General features: G+C 36.0%; 1 protein-coding gene across 3 annotated transcripts; it reads left to right on the top strand.

Annotated features, from left to right (window-relative positions):
- The first annotated feature begins 781 nt into the window (after positions 1–781).
- Positions 782–15,692, top strand: plekho2 (pleckstrin homology domain containing, family O member 2). Of its 3 annotated transcripts, none has more exons than XM_083559147.1 (7): positions 782–1,508; positions 7,027–7,176; positions 7,733–7,855; positions 11,674–11,778; positions 12,109–12,207; positions 12,325–12,574; positions 12,767–15,692. In XM_083559147.1, exons 1-7 carry the CDS (start codon positions 1,500–1,502, stop codon positions 14,194–14,196), a joined length of 2,166 nt encoding a protein of 721 aa, XP_083415273.1. In that variant the 5' UTR covers positions 782–1,499; the 3' UTR covers positions 14,197–15,692. The 3 variants fall into 3 exon arrangements, with proteins under 3 accessions (XP_083415273.1, XP_083415274.1, XP_083415272.1); XM_083559148.1 differs by having other exon boundaries at positions 960–1,508; positions 12,325–12,600; positions 12,793–15,692; XM_083559146.1 differs by having other exon boundaries at positions 1,008–1,508; positions 12,325–15,692.
- The last annotated feature ends 3,469 nt before the right edge of the window (positions 15,693–19,161 follow it).

The raw sequence follows: 19,161 nt of genomic DNA, 5'->3' as shown, positions 1-19,161 counted from the left end.
GACCACATCTGTAGCAAACCGCACAAGCTTAAATACGTGGATTTAATAGCTTTATTTTTCCATACAGCAATGCTGATGAAGATGAAATTGATTTGGTCACAGATAGCGTGACGTTACCTGGACATTGTGAGAAAAGGTCAGCCAAAATACTTTAAAACCGTTGCTTTTTCGTGAAATATTTATATTTTACAATTTTCTTTATATATTTCTGAATATATATATATATATATATATATATATATATATATATATATATATATATATATATATATATATATATATATATATATATATATATATTCAGAAAATGGGCTGATTGATGTCATTATGGAGGAGTGGATCCCAGCAACAACCCTTGCAGCTCTGGTGAATTCCATGCCACACACAAAATATTGACACTTTAGACCAATTTTTGACACATTCAATTAGGGTGTGCTCACTTTTGTTGACAGCTATTTTGACAATAAAGGCTGAATGTTGAGTTATTTTCAGAGGACAGTAAATCTGTACTGCTATACAAGCTGCACATTGACTAAAACATATCCAAGTTTCATTTCTATAGTCATGTCTCTTGAGAAGATATACTAAATGGTTGCTGAATTGTGAGGGGTGTACTCACTTTTACAATATACAATATATACGGAAATATGTGGAATATATGAGGAAACAGTAACTAGGTGTGTGTGTGTGTGTGTGTGTGTGTGTGTGTGTGTGTGTGTGTGTGTGTGTGTGTGTGTGTTAATGTTAAGGCTACATAACATACTGTAATATGAAATAATGTAAAGGTCAGATGCATTCAATTTGTCTCTCAGATCTGTTCATGATGAGGAATTAAAGTGAGATAGGTTGCTGAGAGGAAGAAGTGGTTTAATGGTTCTCTAGCAACACTTCTCTCAGGGTTTTCCTTCAACTCTAACCAAAAAAAAAACAACAAAAAAACCAAATCAAATTCAGTGCACTGAATCGACTCGTTCAAAAGAGTCACATAAGATACCGGTTCGTTCGTTGCTCCTCGGTAGTGTCTCATTCGTGTCGTGGAAGAAACTGAACATACCTCGCTGTGCTACTTCTCTACTATATAGTATGTGAAAACAGGGCGCAGTGCTGCGTGGCGTAGTGTTTGACGTACTAGTTAGTGTGGCAGTATGTGGTTTCCAATATAGCCTCATCTGTGGTTCGGACCAAAAGCTTTCGTGGGACTAAAACCGGAAACCAAACTTTTTTTTCTTTTTTTTCCCACCTCCAACTTGTTTGGTTGCTGAGTCAAAAAGAGGAAAACACAGCGATGAGCAGAAGCACCGCAGCACCGTTACGATGCCCAGTTCCTTCTTTTTCAGCTTCGCATCATGTCGGCAGTGAGAAAGTTGTCTGCAGAAAGAAGTGAAATATCCACATTTGGCCTGAGATAAAGTGGCCGTCAGAGTGTTTTCTCTCTCTTTCTTTCTCTCTCTCTCTATCTCTCTCTCTCCTTCACATAACGGACTCTTAAGTGATTTATCATGGGAGATGTGAGTATGAGTTATTTTCTCTGTTTGAGCTTCCTGGTTCTTCTGGTTGATTTTCTTATAACACAAACACATAACTCACATAATCTGCAGTAGCATATGGAGTATTTGGTTTATTTGTGTTCAGCAAACCCTGGAAATGTTACTCTATTAAATGTTACTTTATTTTACAGTTGTTTTGTGTTGCATACAACAAGTTGGCCTCCAAATAATTACAGCCAAGATTCACTCGGATGCATCTAATTCTGTTTACATCTTTGTCTTTGTTGTATGTGTGCATATATATATATATATATATATATATATATATATATATATATATATATATATATATATATATATGACACATAAGTTAGTGAGGACTTAATTGAGAGATTATCAAGCAAAAAATCTCTGTACTTGAAACTTCATACATAGAAATATATGTGTAGTGTTGCAAATTATAAAAGCATGCATAAAGGTTTGCCTTTGTTTGTTTTGCAAATGCAACACAAAAAATAAATCTGTGAAAATATTTACTAAACACGATCATGAAAACCAGAGACGGTCGAAACCAGAAAAATGGAACTAGAAAAGGAAACATGACACACAAAAAAGGAGATACGAAACAACCCTGTATGCTGGAAATCGTTTTTATATCGGCTTGCTGGAATTTTTAACATCATACATGCACGATGTGTGAAATCGACATTAATCTTACTATTTTAGCAGCCGCAGTTAAAGAATTCCTGATCACCCACAGCACGAGATCCTTGTAAATGAGAGTTGCCCCAATCTTTTCTTATAAAGAGTCCAATATCAGTAATATAAAGTTAAATGAGGGCCGTAGGCTGAAAATAAATGAAGCATCATACAGAACATTATATTTAAATTAAAGTTGGGCTCATTTATTATTTCATAATATGTCAAAATAAATAAATGAGGAGAAAATATGACTCTGCTTAACTAATGCAGAATCATTTCCAATGTTCTAGCTCAGGGAAACAGTACAATGAGAAACCAGTTCAATGCCTAATACAGCTATTCACTGACTTTTTCAAATGTCATTTTTTGCCCCATTTTTCTTGCTAGTCTTCTAAATGGCATGGCGGGCCAAATCAATGGTCACCACAGGCCAAATTTGGCCACGGGCCCAAGTTCGAGTGTCTCTGTTTTAAGCAAACGCAGGTTGCAAGAACACACAGAAAGAATTTAACTACTAAATTTAACCAGGTTGAAATAAGGAACAGGTGAACACAATCAGGAAATCCAAATGATGCCTAGATGAGACAGAGTTGAGGAGTAAGTAAAAAAGTAAAAAATGCATCATGTGTGCAATGTATGTGTTTGCAAATGCATGAAATTTTTCATTAACGTGCACAACCATTTTTTTTTTACAAATTCAACAAGAAAAATATAAACAGCTATATTTATTTGGTTTTACTTCGACCACTTTAAACTAAAACAGCACATGTTTTCACACACCACAGCATTTCTTTCTCTGTAGTAGGATGGCTGAGTTTCATGTAATGGCATTTGAAGCCATTTGCATTGACACATTTGCATATCGTCACATTTACGTCGATAGAAACAGGTTAGTGGAAGAAAGTGTCTTAGTTTATTCAGCCAAGTTTCTGTGGCATCAGTCATACTTGTTATACTCTCTGGAAGTATGCTCTCAGATAGACTGTGTGTAAAACCTCACTCTGCTGCACATTTAGTGTCTTGTCTTTTTTAGTAATAATCTTATATAGTGGTTCAGAGCATAAGCAAAGTATGCAGTGCAGAGGCAATTACTGGAGCAGCATTGGGAAAGCGAGCAACCGGCCCTTTCCGCTATTGCACCGGTATCCTGCAGCGCGGTGACAGCCTTCTATCACCTGAACTAAGTAGCACAAGTTTTAAAAGAGGATGGTAAATTACAGCACAGACAAACAAAGAGGATGGAAAATTGTCTCTTTTTTTCCTTCACCTGTTTCATTGCTATGGAAATAAGTGTTGATTAAGTGTGTATTTTTGTCATAGTTTAGATTAAAACCTGTGTATAAAAAAAAAAAAAGAAAAGGCGGTTACTACACCCAGTGAGAAGTTTCAGTTTCAGGAAATGTTAAAGAGGAAGTTGTGCATTTTGCAGCCCTAAAATGGGGGTTGATATTAACACTGGCTTGCGGAGCGTCGCAGATGTTTGATCGGTCTGAAGCGTCTGCTTTGGCAAGGTGTGCTGAAAATGCAGCTGTGTTTTCCTTCAGACAGAAACCAGTGCATTCCTTAATTCCATTATTTAATTCTGTAATATTAACCAGATAGAATCCCTGTCCCCCTGTGATGAGCCTCTGAAGCTATGAGGTGGCATCTGTTTCTGCCTGGGTTTATTGAATGATAATGAGCGAGTGGAAACTCAGGCTCCATTTACTATGGCAAGGAAAGAAAGATTAGTTGCCTGCAGTGGCATCAAGCTGTAGATGTGGGGCACTCATGAGGATTTATAAGTTTCTCACGTAAAGACACTTGGTTCAGTCCATTGCTTGATTTCTCTCTCTCTCTCTCTCTCTCTCTCTCTCTCTCTCTCTCTCTCTCTCTCTCTCTCTCTCTCTCTCTCTCTTTATGAGTCTCTCTTATATATAACACTGGGCATTATGATTTAATGTCATTGTTTATGCCACAGCACTGTTGAATTCACAGGTATGATTGGTTAGAGGGTGAAAAGTCTTCAGGACTGCCAACTTTGTACTTCCTGGTTTCTCAGTAACATGACAAACTGCACTTTTGCCCCTTTAATTGTTCATTTTTTATTTTTATTAAAATAGTCTATTAATAGTAGGATAAAAGTCCTTAAACTCCAAAAATCATTGTCAGACTTATTAGGGACTAAAACCCCAATTCACAGTCTGCTAGCCCTATAAAAAAATGCTATTGTGTTATATCATGCTCTGTTACACCAGTCTCAACGCACTGACACACGCCACCTCAGTAATGCATTTTATAAGCGAGCAGCTATTTATTCTTCAGTCTTTACCCACCCATTGTTTTGATGCTGCCAGTACACATTGGGAAAGTGTGTCTCAATTCCTGTTAACACTGTAATAGACGAAATTGATTTCCTCTTTTCACCAAATAACAGAATGCTTTTGGTCAGTTGGCTGAAAATATAGTTTCCAATTATTGGCTGCAGGAATCTACACATTAGTGGATTTTGCAAGGTGATTGGTTGGTTCTTTAGTTGGTTTGATTTCAGCTAATGATAGAAGGCATTTGCTCTGTTTGTCATCTGTTTACTGTCAACTAGAGGTTGACACATTGCTGTATCTCAGGATACAGTATTCTAAAGTAAAACATCAATTATTTAAGAATATATATATATATATATATATATATATATATATATATATATATATATATATATATATATATATATATATATATATATCATAATGTAAGAGAACTGCTGCTTAAATAATTTAAAATGTTCAGGATTTACTTAGTTATTTCTTAATCTACATTTTGGTTGTTTCTATCAGTGACCTGATCTTCTTCTCTCGAATAACATTGAATCTGGTTTGTTTGTGAGACCGATAAAGCAAAAATGCTCATTTTAATCTGAACATTACATAAGTGTTATAAAGGCGATGGGATGAAACCACCCGTGCATGCAGATGACTTGACTTTAGTGGGGTGTTGGTTGAAGCCCAGCAGGTCAGCCCTCTCTGCAGAGGACAATGTCAGATTCATCCCAGATGCAGCCATTCACTTTGCTGCATGCAGCTGTTATTTGAACCAGATGTTGGTTAAGGTGTGACCTGCTCAAAAAACATCTTGGAGCAGACTTATAAGTTCATAACTGACGCATATTAAACATTAAGAAAAATGTACATTTATGTGTGAAGCCACTATTGAATTTGCAAGGTGTCGATTTATTTTCTATGCCAGCAGCATGTCTTTGGTGCCAGGTTTATATATTAATAGACAGGTACTAATACATTATGTATAGTATATTACTACAGAAACAGCTTACAAAGGAACTTCAATGGGGAAATTAAAAATATATTTTTTAAGTGTGTAATCGATGGTACCCGTTTTTTTTGTTTGTTTGTTTGTTTTTGGGGGGGGGTTTGTAAGGAGAGATTTATTTAGTAATTTTGTAAGGGGTATCCTCTATGTAACAGACAGAGGTAAAGGTTTCTGACACAGGAAAGCCTTAAGGACAAAGTGCTTTTTGGTTTCTTGGTAGTATTACAAGCCATTTTGTTTAGCAACGTCAAGAGAGAAAAATAAGCTGGTGATGGAACAATTTGTTTATAGTGACAAGAGGAAGTAACTTGTTTTGTGGATGCTCAAGAAAATTCTACATTATTATGAATAAATAGGATGTATGGAGTTTTTAGGGGGGTTTTCTTCGAACACACCTGCCCTTATTTTTTTATGTTCATGCGGTTCCATCGAAATGTTGAACTTTTACCTTAATATCTGCGGTCAAGCGTCATCATCAGCCAATTCCATATCTCTGTTGGTGCATTCGTTCTTAGAGCAGAGCTTCCTGTTTGGCTAACTTTTATGATAGTGTCTCTGATCATTTCCTGCCTATATCTAAAAACATGAACCATGTGATCTGCTCTAGGCCATGGATGTTTGATGACAGGCATTTTTGTCACCTTTCACATTCGTTTGTTTAATGATCAGAGCCAAAGGCACTCTGTGTGTCCAAACTCCCTTATGCATTATAGATTTTTCCACTGCAAGCACTACTTCAGCAGTAGGAGTGTTGGGATGCAGCATGCACCGTGCTCCAGTTTTCCTGTTTCTATGTGCAAAACAAAAGAGCCTCTCCGAAGTCCACCCCCACCTCTCCTTCCTCGGTAGAGACAGGCAGAGCCTGCGTTGGCTTGGTTGAGTGAGGATGTTTCCTGGACAAAGGCATTATGTGGCACGGTGCTACTCCTATTATTCTATAATTTTTTTTCCCCTCTGTTGGACAGCTGCACTTTCCCTGTTAGCACAAACCCATCCCTGGTCTTTCCAAAGGCCAGGAGAAAGTGGAAAAACAGCCCTGATAACCCTTTAAAGAGACATCCTGAGAGACATTTCCTTTTCTCTTAGTAAATCGAAACACACATACAAATACCTTTAATTTCTGCTGCTGCATATGTATTCAGATTTTTTAGCAATATAACCTCACAGGTGCTTCACCCTGACAGGTAGTATTTTGATAGCGATTCTCTGATATTTTACATGATAAATAACACTTCAACAGAGGTAAATCAAATGTAGAACTACTTCGTTTGATTGGCATCTGTATTGATAAAAACATTGCTGTACAAGATAAATTATAAATTTGCCTACTGTTTCTAAGATTTAGCCACTGTTATGTGACTCATCTATAACTCCTACATCAGCAGAAAGCACTAACCACAATCTACCCTCTCTGCTCTCCCACCATAATGCCCGCTCAGGAATGTTAAAATAAATGCCGAACGAAGCAGATGAGTCGTCCCACTGTGCAACCTTGACTGCCTTTTCCCCCTTTTTTTCTTCCCACATGTGCTAGGATGTTAAAGATGAGCCAGCCAAGCCTGAAGAAACAACGTTCAAAGGCAAAGCAGGCTGGTTGAAGAAGTGCTCGGGGAAGTTCCTGGGTAGCTACAAGGACCGCTACATTCAGCTGGACAAAACTGAGATTGCAGTGTATGAAAATGAGGTAATGAGATGACTGCTGGTTAGACTGAGAATTATTCTAAAATTTAATTTATCTCGGTAGCTTAGTGTTTTAAGCGGAAATCCTGGAATCACCAAAGGGCCCTTCAGAAAGGCCCTTAAACTGTTAACTGATCCAGTGCACTGTTTAAAGACTGGCCCTATTTGCTAAGCTTTCTTTCAAAATCCTTTCAAAAGAGCAATTTCACAGTTACTAATGATATAGATTTTTTTAAATTAATAAATATAAGATGTTTATAGCTACATATAATATAAACTGCACGTTTTCCTTTAGACATGCCACACAAATAAAAGCTAGTTTGGTGCTATAATACCCTTCAAACAATTTTAAGAACGAAGTATGTGCGCAGACATTCCAAATATTACTACTGTAAAATACAGTAGTAAATAAAAAAATATATTTATATAATGTCTCTATGACTCTTGAAGAGCTCGCTCTGCCTTCTGCATTTTTACATATAAACTGCTTGGAGGTTTTGCTCGAATCCTTCCTTTTTTGGTCTTGTTTGAATCAATGTAAACAAACCCTTTCTCCACAGGACTTAAAGAACTGCCTGGAGCATCTGGACTTGGAAAACTATGACAAATGCCATGAGTTACGCAGCCCCTTCAAGAAGAAATACAGGCTGATACTGATACGAACGCCCAAGAGTACGAGTAAGGTAAGTGTCAGCGCTGCCAATTAATTATGAGTAGCATTGCAATGTCAGACATGGCACACTGCAGCAGTCTTCTCTTGTCTGTAATATAAAGAGGGGCTCTCATCGATTAACAATGCAATGCAAAGTAGGGGCAGATCAGCAGTCTCTGACATCAGCGGTTCAATATGGCATGCAGGAAAAGCACACTAGGCCTTTGTGTGGGTTGCTGTGAGTCAGTCCCATAACTGTCCAAACTCATACATTCCCTATATCAGTCATTTTGTCATGCTTTATCTCCTGCTGACATTTTGCACTAGTAACGATGAACTTTAAACAGGAATTGAGTGCATGACAGTGTGCAGTGGAGCTGACGAAGTTTTCAGTCACATGGCATGTTCCGTTAGGTTGAAAGGGAAATGCATTTGTCATTTTTACGAACAGTTGTGATTGCACCAACAACATTTTTAAATAGGCTTTAGAAGATTATACTGTGTGAGCTATATGAGAGATTAAATAGCCCAATACTATTTGATAACAACTTGTTTAGAATTTTAGTGGATTGAAGCTTTAACCGCAAAACACTAAAGAAAGAAGAAGCTGATTAAGCCTGAAAAAGTGTATATATATATATATATATATATATATATATATATATATATATATATATATATATATATATATATAGAGAGAGAGAGAGAGAGAGAGAGAGAGAGAGAGATAGTAATCCCTAAAAACAAATCTGGAAGTTTCAATAATAAAAAAAAATTCATATTTGTAGAAAAAATTCTTATAATGTATTTACAGTAGTGCAGTTCATTCTGGATGATACACATCAGGCACACTCATGCAGCAGATTTCTCTCAAGTTCTTATTCAGGTTCAAAGATTTGCAATGACAGTACACCTCCTACCTCCATTATAATGAAGCACACTTGTGAAACATTATTCTGAGTAAAAAAGAGGATATATTTTGCCTTTTTTGTTGGGCGGTCCAGATTTAGAATCCTACTGATGATCTAATCCAAAAGAGCGTAATTGTCCCAGCTGTCTGGGTGGATAGATTTTCCTCTTTCCCTTAGAATCTGTTCGGTCACGCTGTCAATCATAGTTCATCCAAGTTTCAACTTTGTAACCAACTAAATATTAAACTCAAACATACATAATCAGAACAATCTGGCACAAAGTGGTTGAATGATATTTTTTGACCCTGGACTTAATCATGAAAACATGAAAAGTTGAAAAGTGAAGGAGGCATCGCAGTATCACACTAAGGCTTTCAACTCGATGTGGCTTGTTTGGGTGGGTGAGAACACAGCAATCACACTGGGGTGCAGACCAAAACAAACGTTCCACAAGCATCTGAGGGAGCTGTAATTAGTCCGGCAGTCTGAATAGCTCATTTTAAAAGCAGGAAATGATGCATACATGCTTATATTTTGAGTTACTGTCACTTTTTCCTAGAGATGTGAGCTGCTAACTATGCTGTGAGGCACAAGCCATTGCGAAGCTGTTGAATGCAAAAAAAAAATTCGATGTGCTACAAATATTTGAAACAAAAACAATTGGGGGAAGCAAGATGTTATTTGTATATTATTAGTAATGTAACTCGTATTTTTATGATTACATAAGCATTTATTTATTCGATTCATCCTATGTTTCTGCGATTTTCTTCTTACAAAGTTGTTTTTGTGGTTTTACCAAAGGTTTATTTTACTTTAACAATCACATTATTTATGTGATTTCTAAATTTCTAAAAGAGTTTCTTCTGGTTTTGAGAATCAGGAATCAATTAGTCAGGAAATATTTAGTTTTTTTGTTTAGTCTCTGTGGTCATTATAGCATGACACAATTAATAAATCCATTGCATTTTTTATTAACTCAGTTTCTTTTACATGATAAAAGGAACACGATAGTTACACGATAGTGTGTAATCCTTAATTAACTATGAGCTTCCCGCTCTAGTACAAAATCTCCAGCTTTGTGTAAGACAGGAAGAGGCCTGAGAAATGCACAAGAGATACCTAAGTAGTGAAACAGGCAGTATTACTAACAGATGATGAAAATTAGGCTTTGGTGAGCTTCTCAGAACTCAGCAGCAAAAGAATGTGTGTGTGTGTGTGTGTGTGTGTGTGTGTGTGTGTGTGTGTGTGTGTGTGTGTGTGTGTGTGTGTGTGTGTGTGTGTGTCTCTGCCTGTCACTTTTTCCTCTCACTTGAACACAGTGACCAGCCAGCTGTGTGAGTCAGACAGCTCAGCGTATGGCTTCATTTTAACCCTGAACCTCTTGAGTTGTAGTTCTACATTAAAAAAAAGAGCTTTAGAGCCTAAAAGACATTAATAACAATTGCACGTTTAACAGCTTGGTCTCTGTTAAAGATTTTGACTGTGGTTTACTTTGGATAAGCAATGCGTCTGGACTACAGACTATTTTAGAGATACATGCTGAGTTCATCAGCAAAAAGGATGTGTATCGCACTTCATTTAAACACCACTCACCAGAACAATGGACTGTATAAATAAACGTAGAAATAGCCAAAGGATTAGAAAGAATACTCTGGGGATTTTTGCGGGGGATTATGTAAGAAAGATTTATTTTGTTCAGACTAAATTATTTATTGGCTCTTACTGGTATTGTTTGCTAGCAATGAATATTTCTGTTAAATGCACAGCAATATACACACTGCACAATTTATTAATTCTTTCATGCTCTCGCTCACTCTCTCTCTCTCTCTCTCTCTCTCTCTCTCTCTCTCTCTCTCTCTCTCTCTCTCTCTCTACATATATATATATATATATATATATATATATATATATATATATATATATATATATATATATATATATATATTTTTTTTTTTTTTTTTTTTTTTTTTTTAATTAAATGCAGTAATCAAATAAATAGGCACAAATGAAATGGATTAAATAAATGCAAAAATTAAATAAAAATGTTTACATTAGTTAGACTCCATTTGGGTAATACAGATGTGTATATAAGTATGTATATTTGTTTCTTTTAAGATTTTATTTTCTATATTTTGCTATAGAAAAATGACAGAACTTCAGCATTGGTTTGCAGGGATACAGACTCTTTTTGAATGACTACATCATGATATATGAGTCATGGATATTCATTCAAATGGACTCTTTTGGGGATAGAAATAATTTCCTGGATGTCAGAAACCATATTTTTCATAGGGTACATTCATATGAGTGTGCACTATATATACTTATACTCTCATGGTTTTAAGGTTTAGCATGCTGTATATATAGACAGTTACCTCACCATATACTTTTTCAAAATAGTGTATAAAAAAACATTTTCATTTCTTTACAATCTTAATACTTTTTTTTTTTTTGACAAGTCACATGTCTTACTCAAGTGGTTTTCCTCTCGTTTGTTTCGAGCTGCAACTCCCCCAAAAGTTTGCAACCCCCCAACCCCCAGGACTCCCTCTAAATCACTCTCTTTATGCAGGAGGCTACAATAAAAACCTTTAGCTGTGCAACCAGCTATTGTTGTAAACATGTTGGTTTGCATAGCACATAGCACAGAAGAACACATTGCTGACCAGAAATACATCTAAGCAAACACTCTCACAAAATCTGTCTACATCTGTTTGCATTTTATATATATATATATATATATATATATATATATAAAACTATTTGTTTGTGTATTACAAATGTTTAATGATAAATTATTTATTATTTGGGTTGTACAATGTAATGACAATGTACCTGTTTAGTATAATTCATGTTGCAGGTGAGGCATTATACTGAACCGGTTCTTCAAACATAGGTAGCTAATAACATTTGGAAAATATTTCTCATTTGCTTGTAGGTGTGTGACATCAAACTGCAGGCTCAAAATCAGGAGGAGAAAGAAGCTTGGATCAAGGCCCTCAGTGATGGCATTAACAGAGCAAAGAATAAAATCTTTGATGAGGTATTTACAAATTTTTTTCTTTTCTTTTATTTATTTTTTTTATTCTGAAAACAAAGAAACTGAAACGTGCAACATTTAAGTCCAAGCTTAAACTTTATACAAATTTTTTTTTTTTTTGTCTGAAATTTTAGTGCTACTTATTTAGTTCACTTAGCAAGCTGACCTTTCAATTGCGTAGGTCTGTAATACACTTCCTTGCTACAGTAGTACAGAATTTGTATAAGTGTATTTACAAAATTGGAACTAAATAGCATATACTATGCTTTATTTACAATATTTTTTAGGTTGTGGGTGATCACATAAAAAAGTTAGTAATTTTTCTCACTGCAGGTAAAAGTAGATGAAAGCTTATCTTTAGATCATGTAACACGTTCTCGGCCAAAAGGAAACCGTGGTAGAAGACCACCAACCAGGATACACATGAAGGAGGTAGGCTAAGATGATATACACACGTGTGTTTTAATGTATGAAAGCTGTTTATATTATTAATAATGCTGAAAGTGGTGATCAGGCTTCACCAATTAAAGTTCTGGGGTTTTTTTTTAGACTGCAAACATTTCATCAGATGGAATCTTAAGACTGGACCTTGACATTAGTGACAATATGCCTAATGGTGCTCACATCGTAATGGATGGTACTGATGGAGAAGCCAAAGTGGCTCAGACTACATTTTTGGATGCCATTACAGAGGAAGATGCAAGTAAAGATACAACACCTATAAAGAAAGTATTGAAGCCTCCAATGCCTCCATCAAAGGAGAACAAACAAAGTGAAAGTGAGGACAGCGAAAGCAAACATGAAGAACCTGCCCCACAGAAGAAGGTTCTCATGCCTCCAATGCCTCTATCAAAGGAGAACAAACGAAGTGAAAGTGAGGACAGCGAAAGCAAACATGAAGAACCTGCCCCACAGAAGAAGGTTCTCATGCCTCCAATGCCTCCATCAAAGGAGAACAAACGAAGTGAAAGTGAGGACAGCGAAAGCAAACATGAAGAACCTGCCTCACAGAAGAAGGTTCTCATGCCACCGATGCCACCATCAAAGGACCAGAAACCATCTAAAAATAGAGACGAGGAGAAGGGAAATGATAGGGAGAAAGTTGTGAAGCCACCCATGCCACCCTCAAAGGAGAATAAACCCAGAATAAGTGCCAGTGAAGATGCAGCTTTAGAGAATGTCGATTCTGAAGCAGAAACCAAACCTGGCAAGTCAAGTCCAGTTCAAAGTGAGGCAGATGGTCCTGAAACTGTCCATCCTCCCAGTTTACCGTCTAAAGACATCAAACCCAAAGATGCACTCAACTTAAATGATAAAGAAATCCTTTCAGAAGATGAGGGTTTTACTAGTAAGGAAAATGAGGAAGATGAATTTGGAAACTCCGAAGTCCAACCATTCACAATCTCAAATAATGTCCCCAAGCCCCAGGGAGTGATGTGGGATTCACCTTCTACAGCAGTGGAGAAAAGTTTAGTTGACCAAAATGCTAAAAAATCTGCTCAAAGTGTAGTAACTAATAAACTAATAATGCTCGAACCTGCAAAACCTGCCACTGAACTCAAACTAACTCCACATTCAACACCAGAGACTGTTAAAAAGAGTGCTGCTCCCCCTGCTCCACCAAAAAAGAAACCACTTAAACCATCTGTCAAAACGGAGAATAAAGCTGTCCAGAATAACACTGTGGAGTCAACTACTGTGTCACTGCCTGTTACTGTGTCATCCACCGCTGAAGACGTGCCATCAGATGAAACAAAACCTGCCGCTCAAGAACCAAAAGAAGAGCGCAAGGTTGTTATCCTGAGTCTCAGTAATTCAGGAGCAAGTGAAGACCTAGACAACGCATCTGGAGTGGATGCGGAAGTAAAGTCTATAGACAGCGGTCAGCTCTCTGCCGAAGACTCTGAAATTAGTGAGCAAATAACGCCATCCTCAGATAAGCTGCATAGTAGTCTGGAAGTCTTAGATGGTGTGACCAGCGAGGAGGAACTGGAGATGTCGGACAGCAAGGTCCAGGAAATTGATGATTCACTTCCAAACAACCTTACTGTTAAACTCGAAGCAACTATGAATGACCCCATCCCAGTTACTGCGGAAAGTAAATGCACCTCTCCGATCTCTAGCCCTGCTGCGTCGCTGAACTCCTCCTTGAAGAAAAAGTCGGCATCCACAGGTGATCTCCTAGAGGAGATGACTGGCTTGCAAAGTAAAGTGTCCATGGAGCTTGGGGAAACAGAAGAGCTGCTGGGTAAAATAGCACCCAGAGGGAGCCCTGAAGATGGACAAGACAGTGAGGGGGTAGCAGACCCAGAGCTCCTTCTTGCTACAGCAATGGAGAAACTTAAGAAAGCTGATCAGTTCTTGAGAGAAGCAAAGAGCTATAAAGAGCAGGAGACCAAGAGCAATAGAACAAGCTGGTAATTGCAGAAAAGAGCTGTTTCAGGGTAGCGTTGTGTTAATGGAATCACGAAATGTACAAATGATCAAGTGCAATTATTCCCCCATTACTTTTTTTTAGACAAGAATATAGGTAAAGGATCTGTCTAAAACTGTTTCTTAACCAGGTACAATGGATTAAACTAGGGATCCAATACTGAGTATTGTTATTAAGCCAACATTGCACAAAAATGCTGGATAAACTACTCCATGAACTAAAAGTTTAAACTTGATTTATGAGCCCAGTCGATGTATTTGATGAGAGGTGACTGCTTCTTAGAGGGTCTCATCATGTATTCTTGCTTCCAGAATTGTATTCTTTGATGTTTTATGCACTGGGTTAACATGTTTATCCTCATGTCAGTTGGACAGTTTTGCGTTAAAAGATTTCATTACTGATATCCAAACAGCACTTAAAATTATAATTGTGGTCATTTAACAGAACCAATGCACTTAAACATCCCTACTGTTTTACAAGATGTACTACAGTCCAACTCTTATTCACCTGGATGCATGTTGCTTTAGCGTTCCACACAGCAGAACAAAAGCAGAGACACACGATCATGAAAGCAGTGTCAGGTTACAGTGTCTGATGCTAAAAATAGCGCAGTGGCCTTGTTCGGGTTTAATGATAAAATACACGAGAACTAGCAACTCCGTGTGATATAAAATGACTTTTATTCTTTTAAGTTTCTACAAAGAGCATCATGAATACATCTATTTTCATACTGACAGTGAGAATGCAGTTTAAATTTCTCTGCTTATTTGCAATTTGATTCGAATATCTACCATGTTATGCTAACTTTCCCTATTCTGTTCAAATGTTCTTTTTTAAAGCGTCATGAATTTTTTTTATCAGTGTTTTTGTTTGTTATTTCGAAAAATGCAGTATATGATCCAGCTACACAGTAATAATAGAGTTAACCCCCTTTTTTGTATGAAGGTCAGATATTTCAATACTTGTTTTTATTCGACACAAATATTAGGCATTTGAATTGATCATGTGATACAGGTTATAGCCCTACATTTATAATTTAGCTATAACCCATTTAACAGAACATTACTGAAACATGATTCACACACCCTAAAATACTTGTCTGTGCGCATCCAGCATTTATAGCAATATATTAGCTCATTTCATATGGAGGATTTCCTTTTGTAAATAACATGTCTACCAATGAATTGCTTAATATTTAAGTTATTAATATTCTGGCATACCCGTTCCTGTTCTTAAATGAAAAAAAAAAAAAACTAATATCAATTTTACTCCGAGATCCCAGTATAGTGAACTGATAAATTATGTTTACCAATAAAACTGTAAGAAGATCTATGATTATATATTGTAATATATTACTTGTCAGTGACTGCACTTGCTAACTGAACTAACAAGTTTTCTTAATGTCTTATGTTTAATGTGCAAAAAATAATAATAACACACTGCTTGCTAAGCATGTCTTACTGTAATAAAAGTGTCTTCCCTACGCTGGTTATGGAGATGTTTTATTTATTTATTAATTTTTTACCTGTTTTACATGTGTATCATAAACATTTGAGGAGTAAAATTATGCTTAAACATTTCACATCCCCAGAATACTGGCTTATGAAAGTTTCACAATGTGACTCTTGCATTACTATAATTACGAGAATAGAGCATTTATCATGAGTGACAGTGGTCTGCACTCCACTGCATGAGTAAGGATGTGAAACCCTTGTGACTTTTTGTGAATAGATACAGAAATGAAAATGTAGGAAGAGAATTATTGGGTCTGTGTCTTTTACACTGAAATCTGTTTTTTAGTTGCTGTGGTGCATTTGATTTAGCTTATAATGTTATTGTCAAGGCCTTAATGAGCTCAGATTCAGAATGCATTATAGCTCACAGAAATATCTATAACTCTACTAACAGGCATCGTAGATCAGGAGATACACTGCAGGAAACCACACTAATCAGACTTTATCTCATTGGTAGTGATTATTTTATCCAGAAGATTAGAGTGTTATTTGATTCGAATTTCATGCAGTATATGGCTATGCAACACTTCCCACAACATCCATACTGTGTACACAAACACAAAGCAGTATGGACTCTGGATTTAAAAAACAGCTTGGTTCATGTATCGTTTATAGAAAACACATAATTTTCATTTCAACAGTATCAAGTTAGCCAACATTTTGGAATGTTCATTTGTCAAGCTTTCTATAGGTTCTGATCATATTTTAGGACATTCTAAAACCATAGATTATTATGCAATGTGTTTTTAAACTTTATACTTTTTTATCCACTTTCTACCACAGTATTATGGCAAGGATTAGAATTTTATTGAGTAAAGGTTTTAACATTTTCAGTTTCAATTCAGTGTTTGGGATTTTCTGGAAAACATATTAAATTTGTTATTTAAAAGACGCCTTTATCACGAGGTACTTACAATTATCCTATCTTTAAAATTGAGTTGTTGAGGGTTTAGGGCCTTGTTTAGGGGCCCAGCAGTGGCAGCTTGGCAGTGGCCAATGAGCTCTCAAACATTCAGCTTATTTCTGTTACAAAATGCTACAAATGCTCTATTACAAATACATTTTAAATGAATGTCAAATAAATGTTATATTAAAAAGGTTTCTCAATATCAGTTATATCGTGTATTTTCTTTGGTAAATGACATCACATGTATACAAATGACATACTGGACATAGTAAACTTATTAGTAGCATATTAAGTAGTAGTAGGTGTGGCAGTGGTAGTCATGGCAGTGGTAGCAGTAGTAGTAATTGTAGTAGTTGCAGTAGCAGTGGCAGCATTAGTAGTAGTGTTAGTAGTAGTGACAGTGGCAGTAGTGGCAGTAGTGGCAGTCAGAACACAAACAATCAGAACACTTTTTCCCCAGTGACAGAATAGTTTAGAAAAATAAATGGAGAAAGGTGTTGAAAAATAAATTCATCCAGCTTAGTGTTTGTGTGCATGTGGTGTAGTAGGAGCTGCAAATGTGGGCAGGTTCACTATATCTGGTTCCACCATAAGCTCTGAAAACTGCAATTATAGAGAAGTGTGACAAGGTGAGGAACTTATCGTGTGGCTTGGCTGCTTTGCTTTCTACAGGCTTATATCAGTAATGATATACACACGTTCACAGTACTTCCCTTTGCTATAGAGCACTTCCCTTCCTCTCTTTTGCACATAGATAGAGGAAGCCCACATATATACCTCACTAATAAATGTAAGGCAAAGCAAATTGCATACAAGGTCAATTTAAGTGCATTATTAATATATATATATATATATATATATATATATATATATATATATATATATATATATATATATATATATATATATATATATATATATATATATATATTTAATGAACATAAACATAACATTAAATGATAAACTAAGCATTCATTTAGTGAAATACAAACACATTAGGAAGAGAAAGCAGTCCAAAATAGTAATAATGTAATACTGTAAAAACTATCCTTGAAACAATGTAGAATCTGTGGAATGTCTCATGCTTTTTGTGAGCTTGTATGTATTTTGTCTAGGTTCTCAGGTTTCCTCCCACATGCTAAAAGAGGTCTGTAGGTCAACTGACCACACTACACTGCCGCAAGGTAAGAATGAGTGTACGAATGTGAGTGCTTTTGGCAACAATCAATAGAGCATCCCATCTAGGCTGTTTTTTCTACATTATGTCATGTTACCTACTGATCCAATTCAATTATGATAAAGCAGAACTAAGTAAGGGAGGTCGGCATTTATTACATGCAAACAAAAACAGTAAACAGTGTAAAAATTTCAATATCAATTAAGGGAGTGAGTTTATGACTTGAGGTGAAAGGAATACTGGGTTACTTTGTTTTGCCTTTTTATTTTAGCTGGGTTAACAATTAATCCTGGGTATTCATAATGTGATATATTGTACTATAAATGACTAAACCCAACACTGTGTATATACTGCAGGCTTAATGCTGCAAAAAATGTGCTAACCCTACAAAAGAAATTCAAACTACATTTCTAAATTTCAAGTAAAATGTTCCACTACCTGGGTTAAAAGTTTATATTGAACAATCTGGGTTTAAATGCAGTGTGAAAAGTCTCTGGGTCACCCAAGAATTCCAATGTGAACCATATCGTTAGCATAATTAACAATGCATTAAGCAAACATTTGAAACACTTTCTATTTTGTACTCTAAACAAACCAAAACCTAAATACAGATAAAATGGCCTTGGAGAGGGACAAAACTACTCTCCAGTCTCTTTAAAAATATATTGTTTTGTATAAGTTTCAGTTAACTAATGTCAGCTAAGATAAATTTGCATTTTTTTCTTTCAGCACAAGGAGCCACAAGCTTAACATTTCTTAACATGTAATGGATGACTGTCTCACCTGAAATTATTACTTCAAAAACATAAAAAAAATTTATGTACTTACTAGAAATAAATCATTGAAATACAAGCAGGAATCATTATTTACCCAGTTACATTTATAATTTATCAATTATACCAATATATGCAAATCTATCATTTTCAGCTTAAACCTGTGCAGGGAATAACGTCAAACTTTGTTAAACAAAAAAAAGTTTGGTGTTCAGGATGGCCACCTGCACGATGTTACACTATTTGCTGTGCTTCCAAGTGTTATGTAATGCTTAGTTTTCTAGATTAAATCTTACACTTCTAAAATACGTCAGCAAGTGCGGATGACATTAGTGGAAGAGTTGAATGTGGTCTGAGCCTCCGCGGCAAATATTTACAGAATTGTTAAGATAGACTTTTGTTATTTGTAATCTATATTTGACTTAGTGCTCCACTGCAAAACTAAATAAGTAAGCCAAAAAAAAGAACATTGTTTTACGTGATGAGCTATACTTTAAAGAATATTTTTGACCCCTCGCCAAACTGCTAACCTGGGAGACCAATAGTCAGTTATTTAGCTTGTTTTTATCACTTACGTTGGT

The sequence above is a fragment of the Silurus aristotelis genome (genome assembly GCF_946808225.1).
Source record: "Silurus aristotelis genome assembly, chromosome: 13".
Classification (NCBI taxonomy): Eukaryota; Metazoa; Chordata; class Actinopteri; order Siluriformes; family Siluridae; genus Silurus; species Silurus aristotelis.
This window is presented reverse-complemented; position numbering and strand designations above follow the sequence as displayed.

Bases quoted from the DNA above. Each gene is read 5' to 3' on its own strand.
- plekho2 (XM_083559146.1), top strand. The intron at 7,177-7,732 runs GTAATGAGATGA...CTTTCTCCACAG, and splicing joins TTGCAGTGTATGAAAATGAG to GACTTAAAGAACTGCCTGGA. The intron at 7,856-11,673 runs GTAAGTGTCAGC...ATTTGCTTGTAG, and splicing joins CGCCCAAGAGTACGAGTAAG to GTGTGTGACATCAAACTGCA.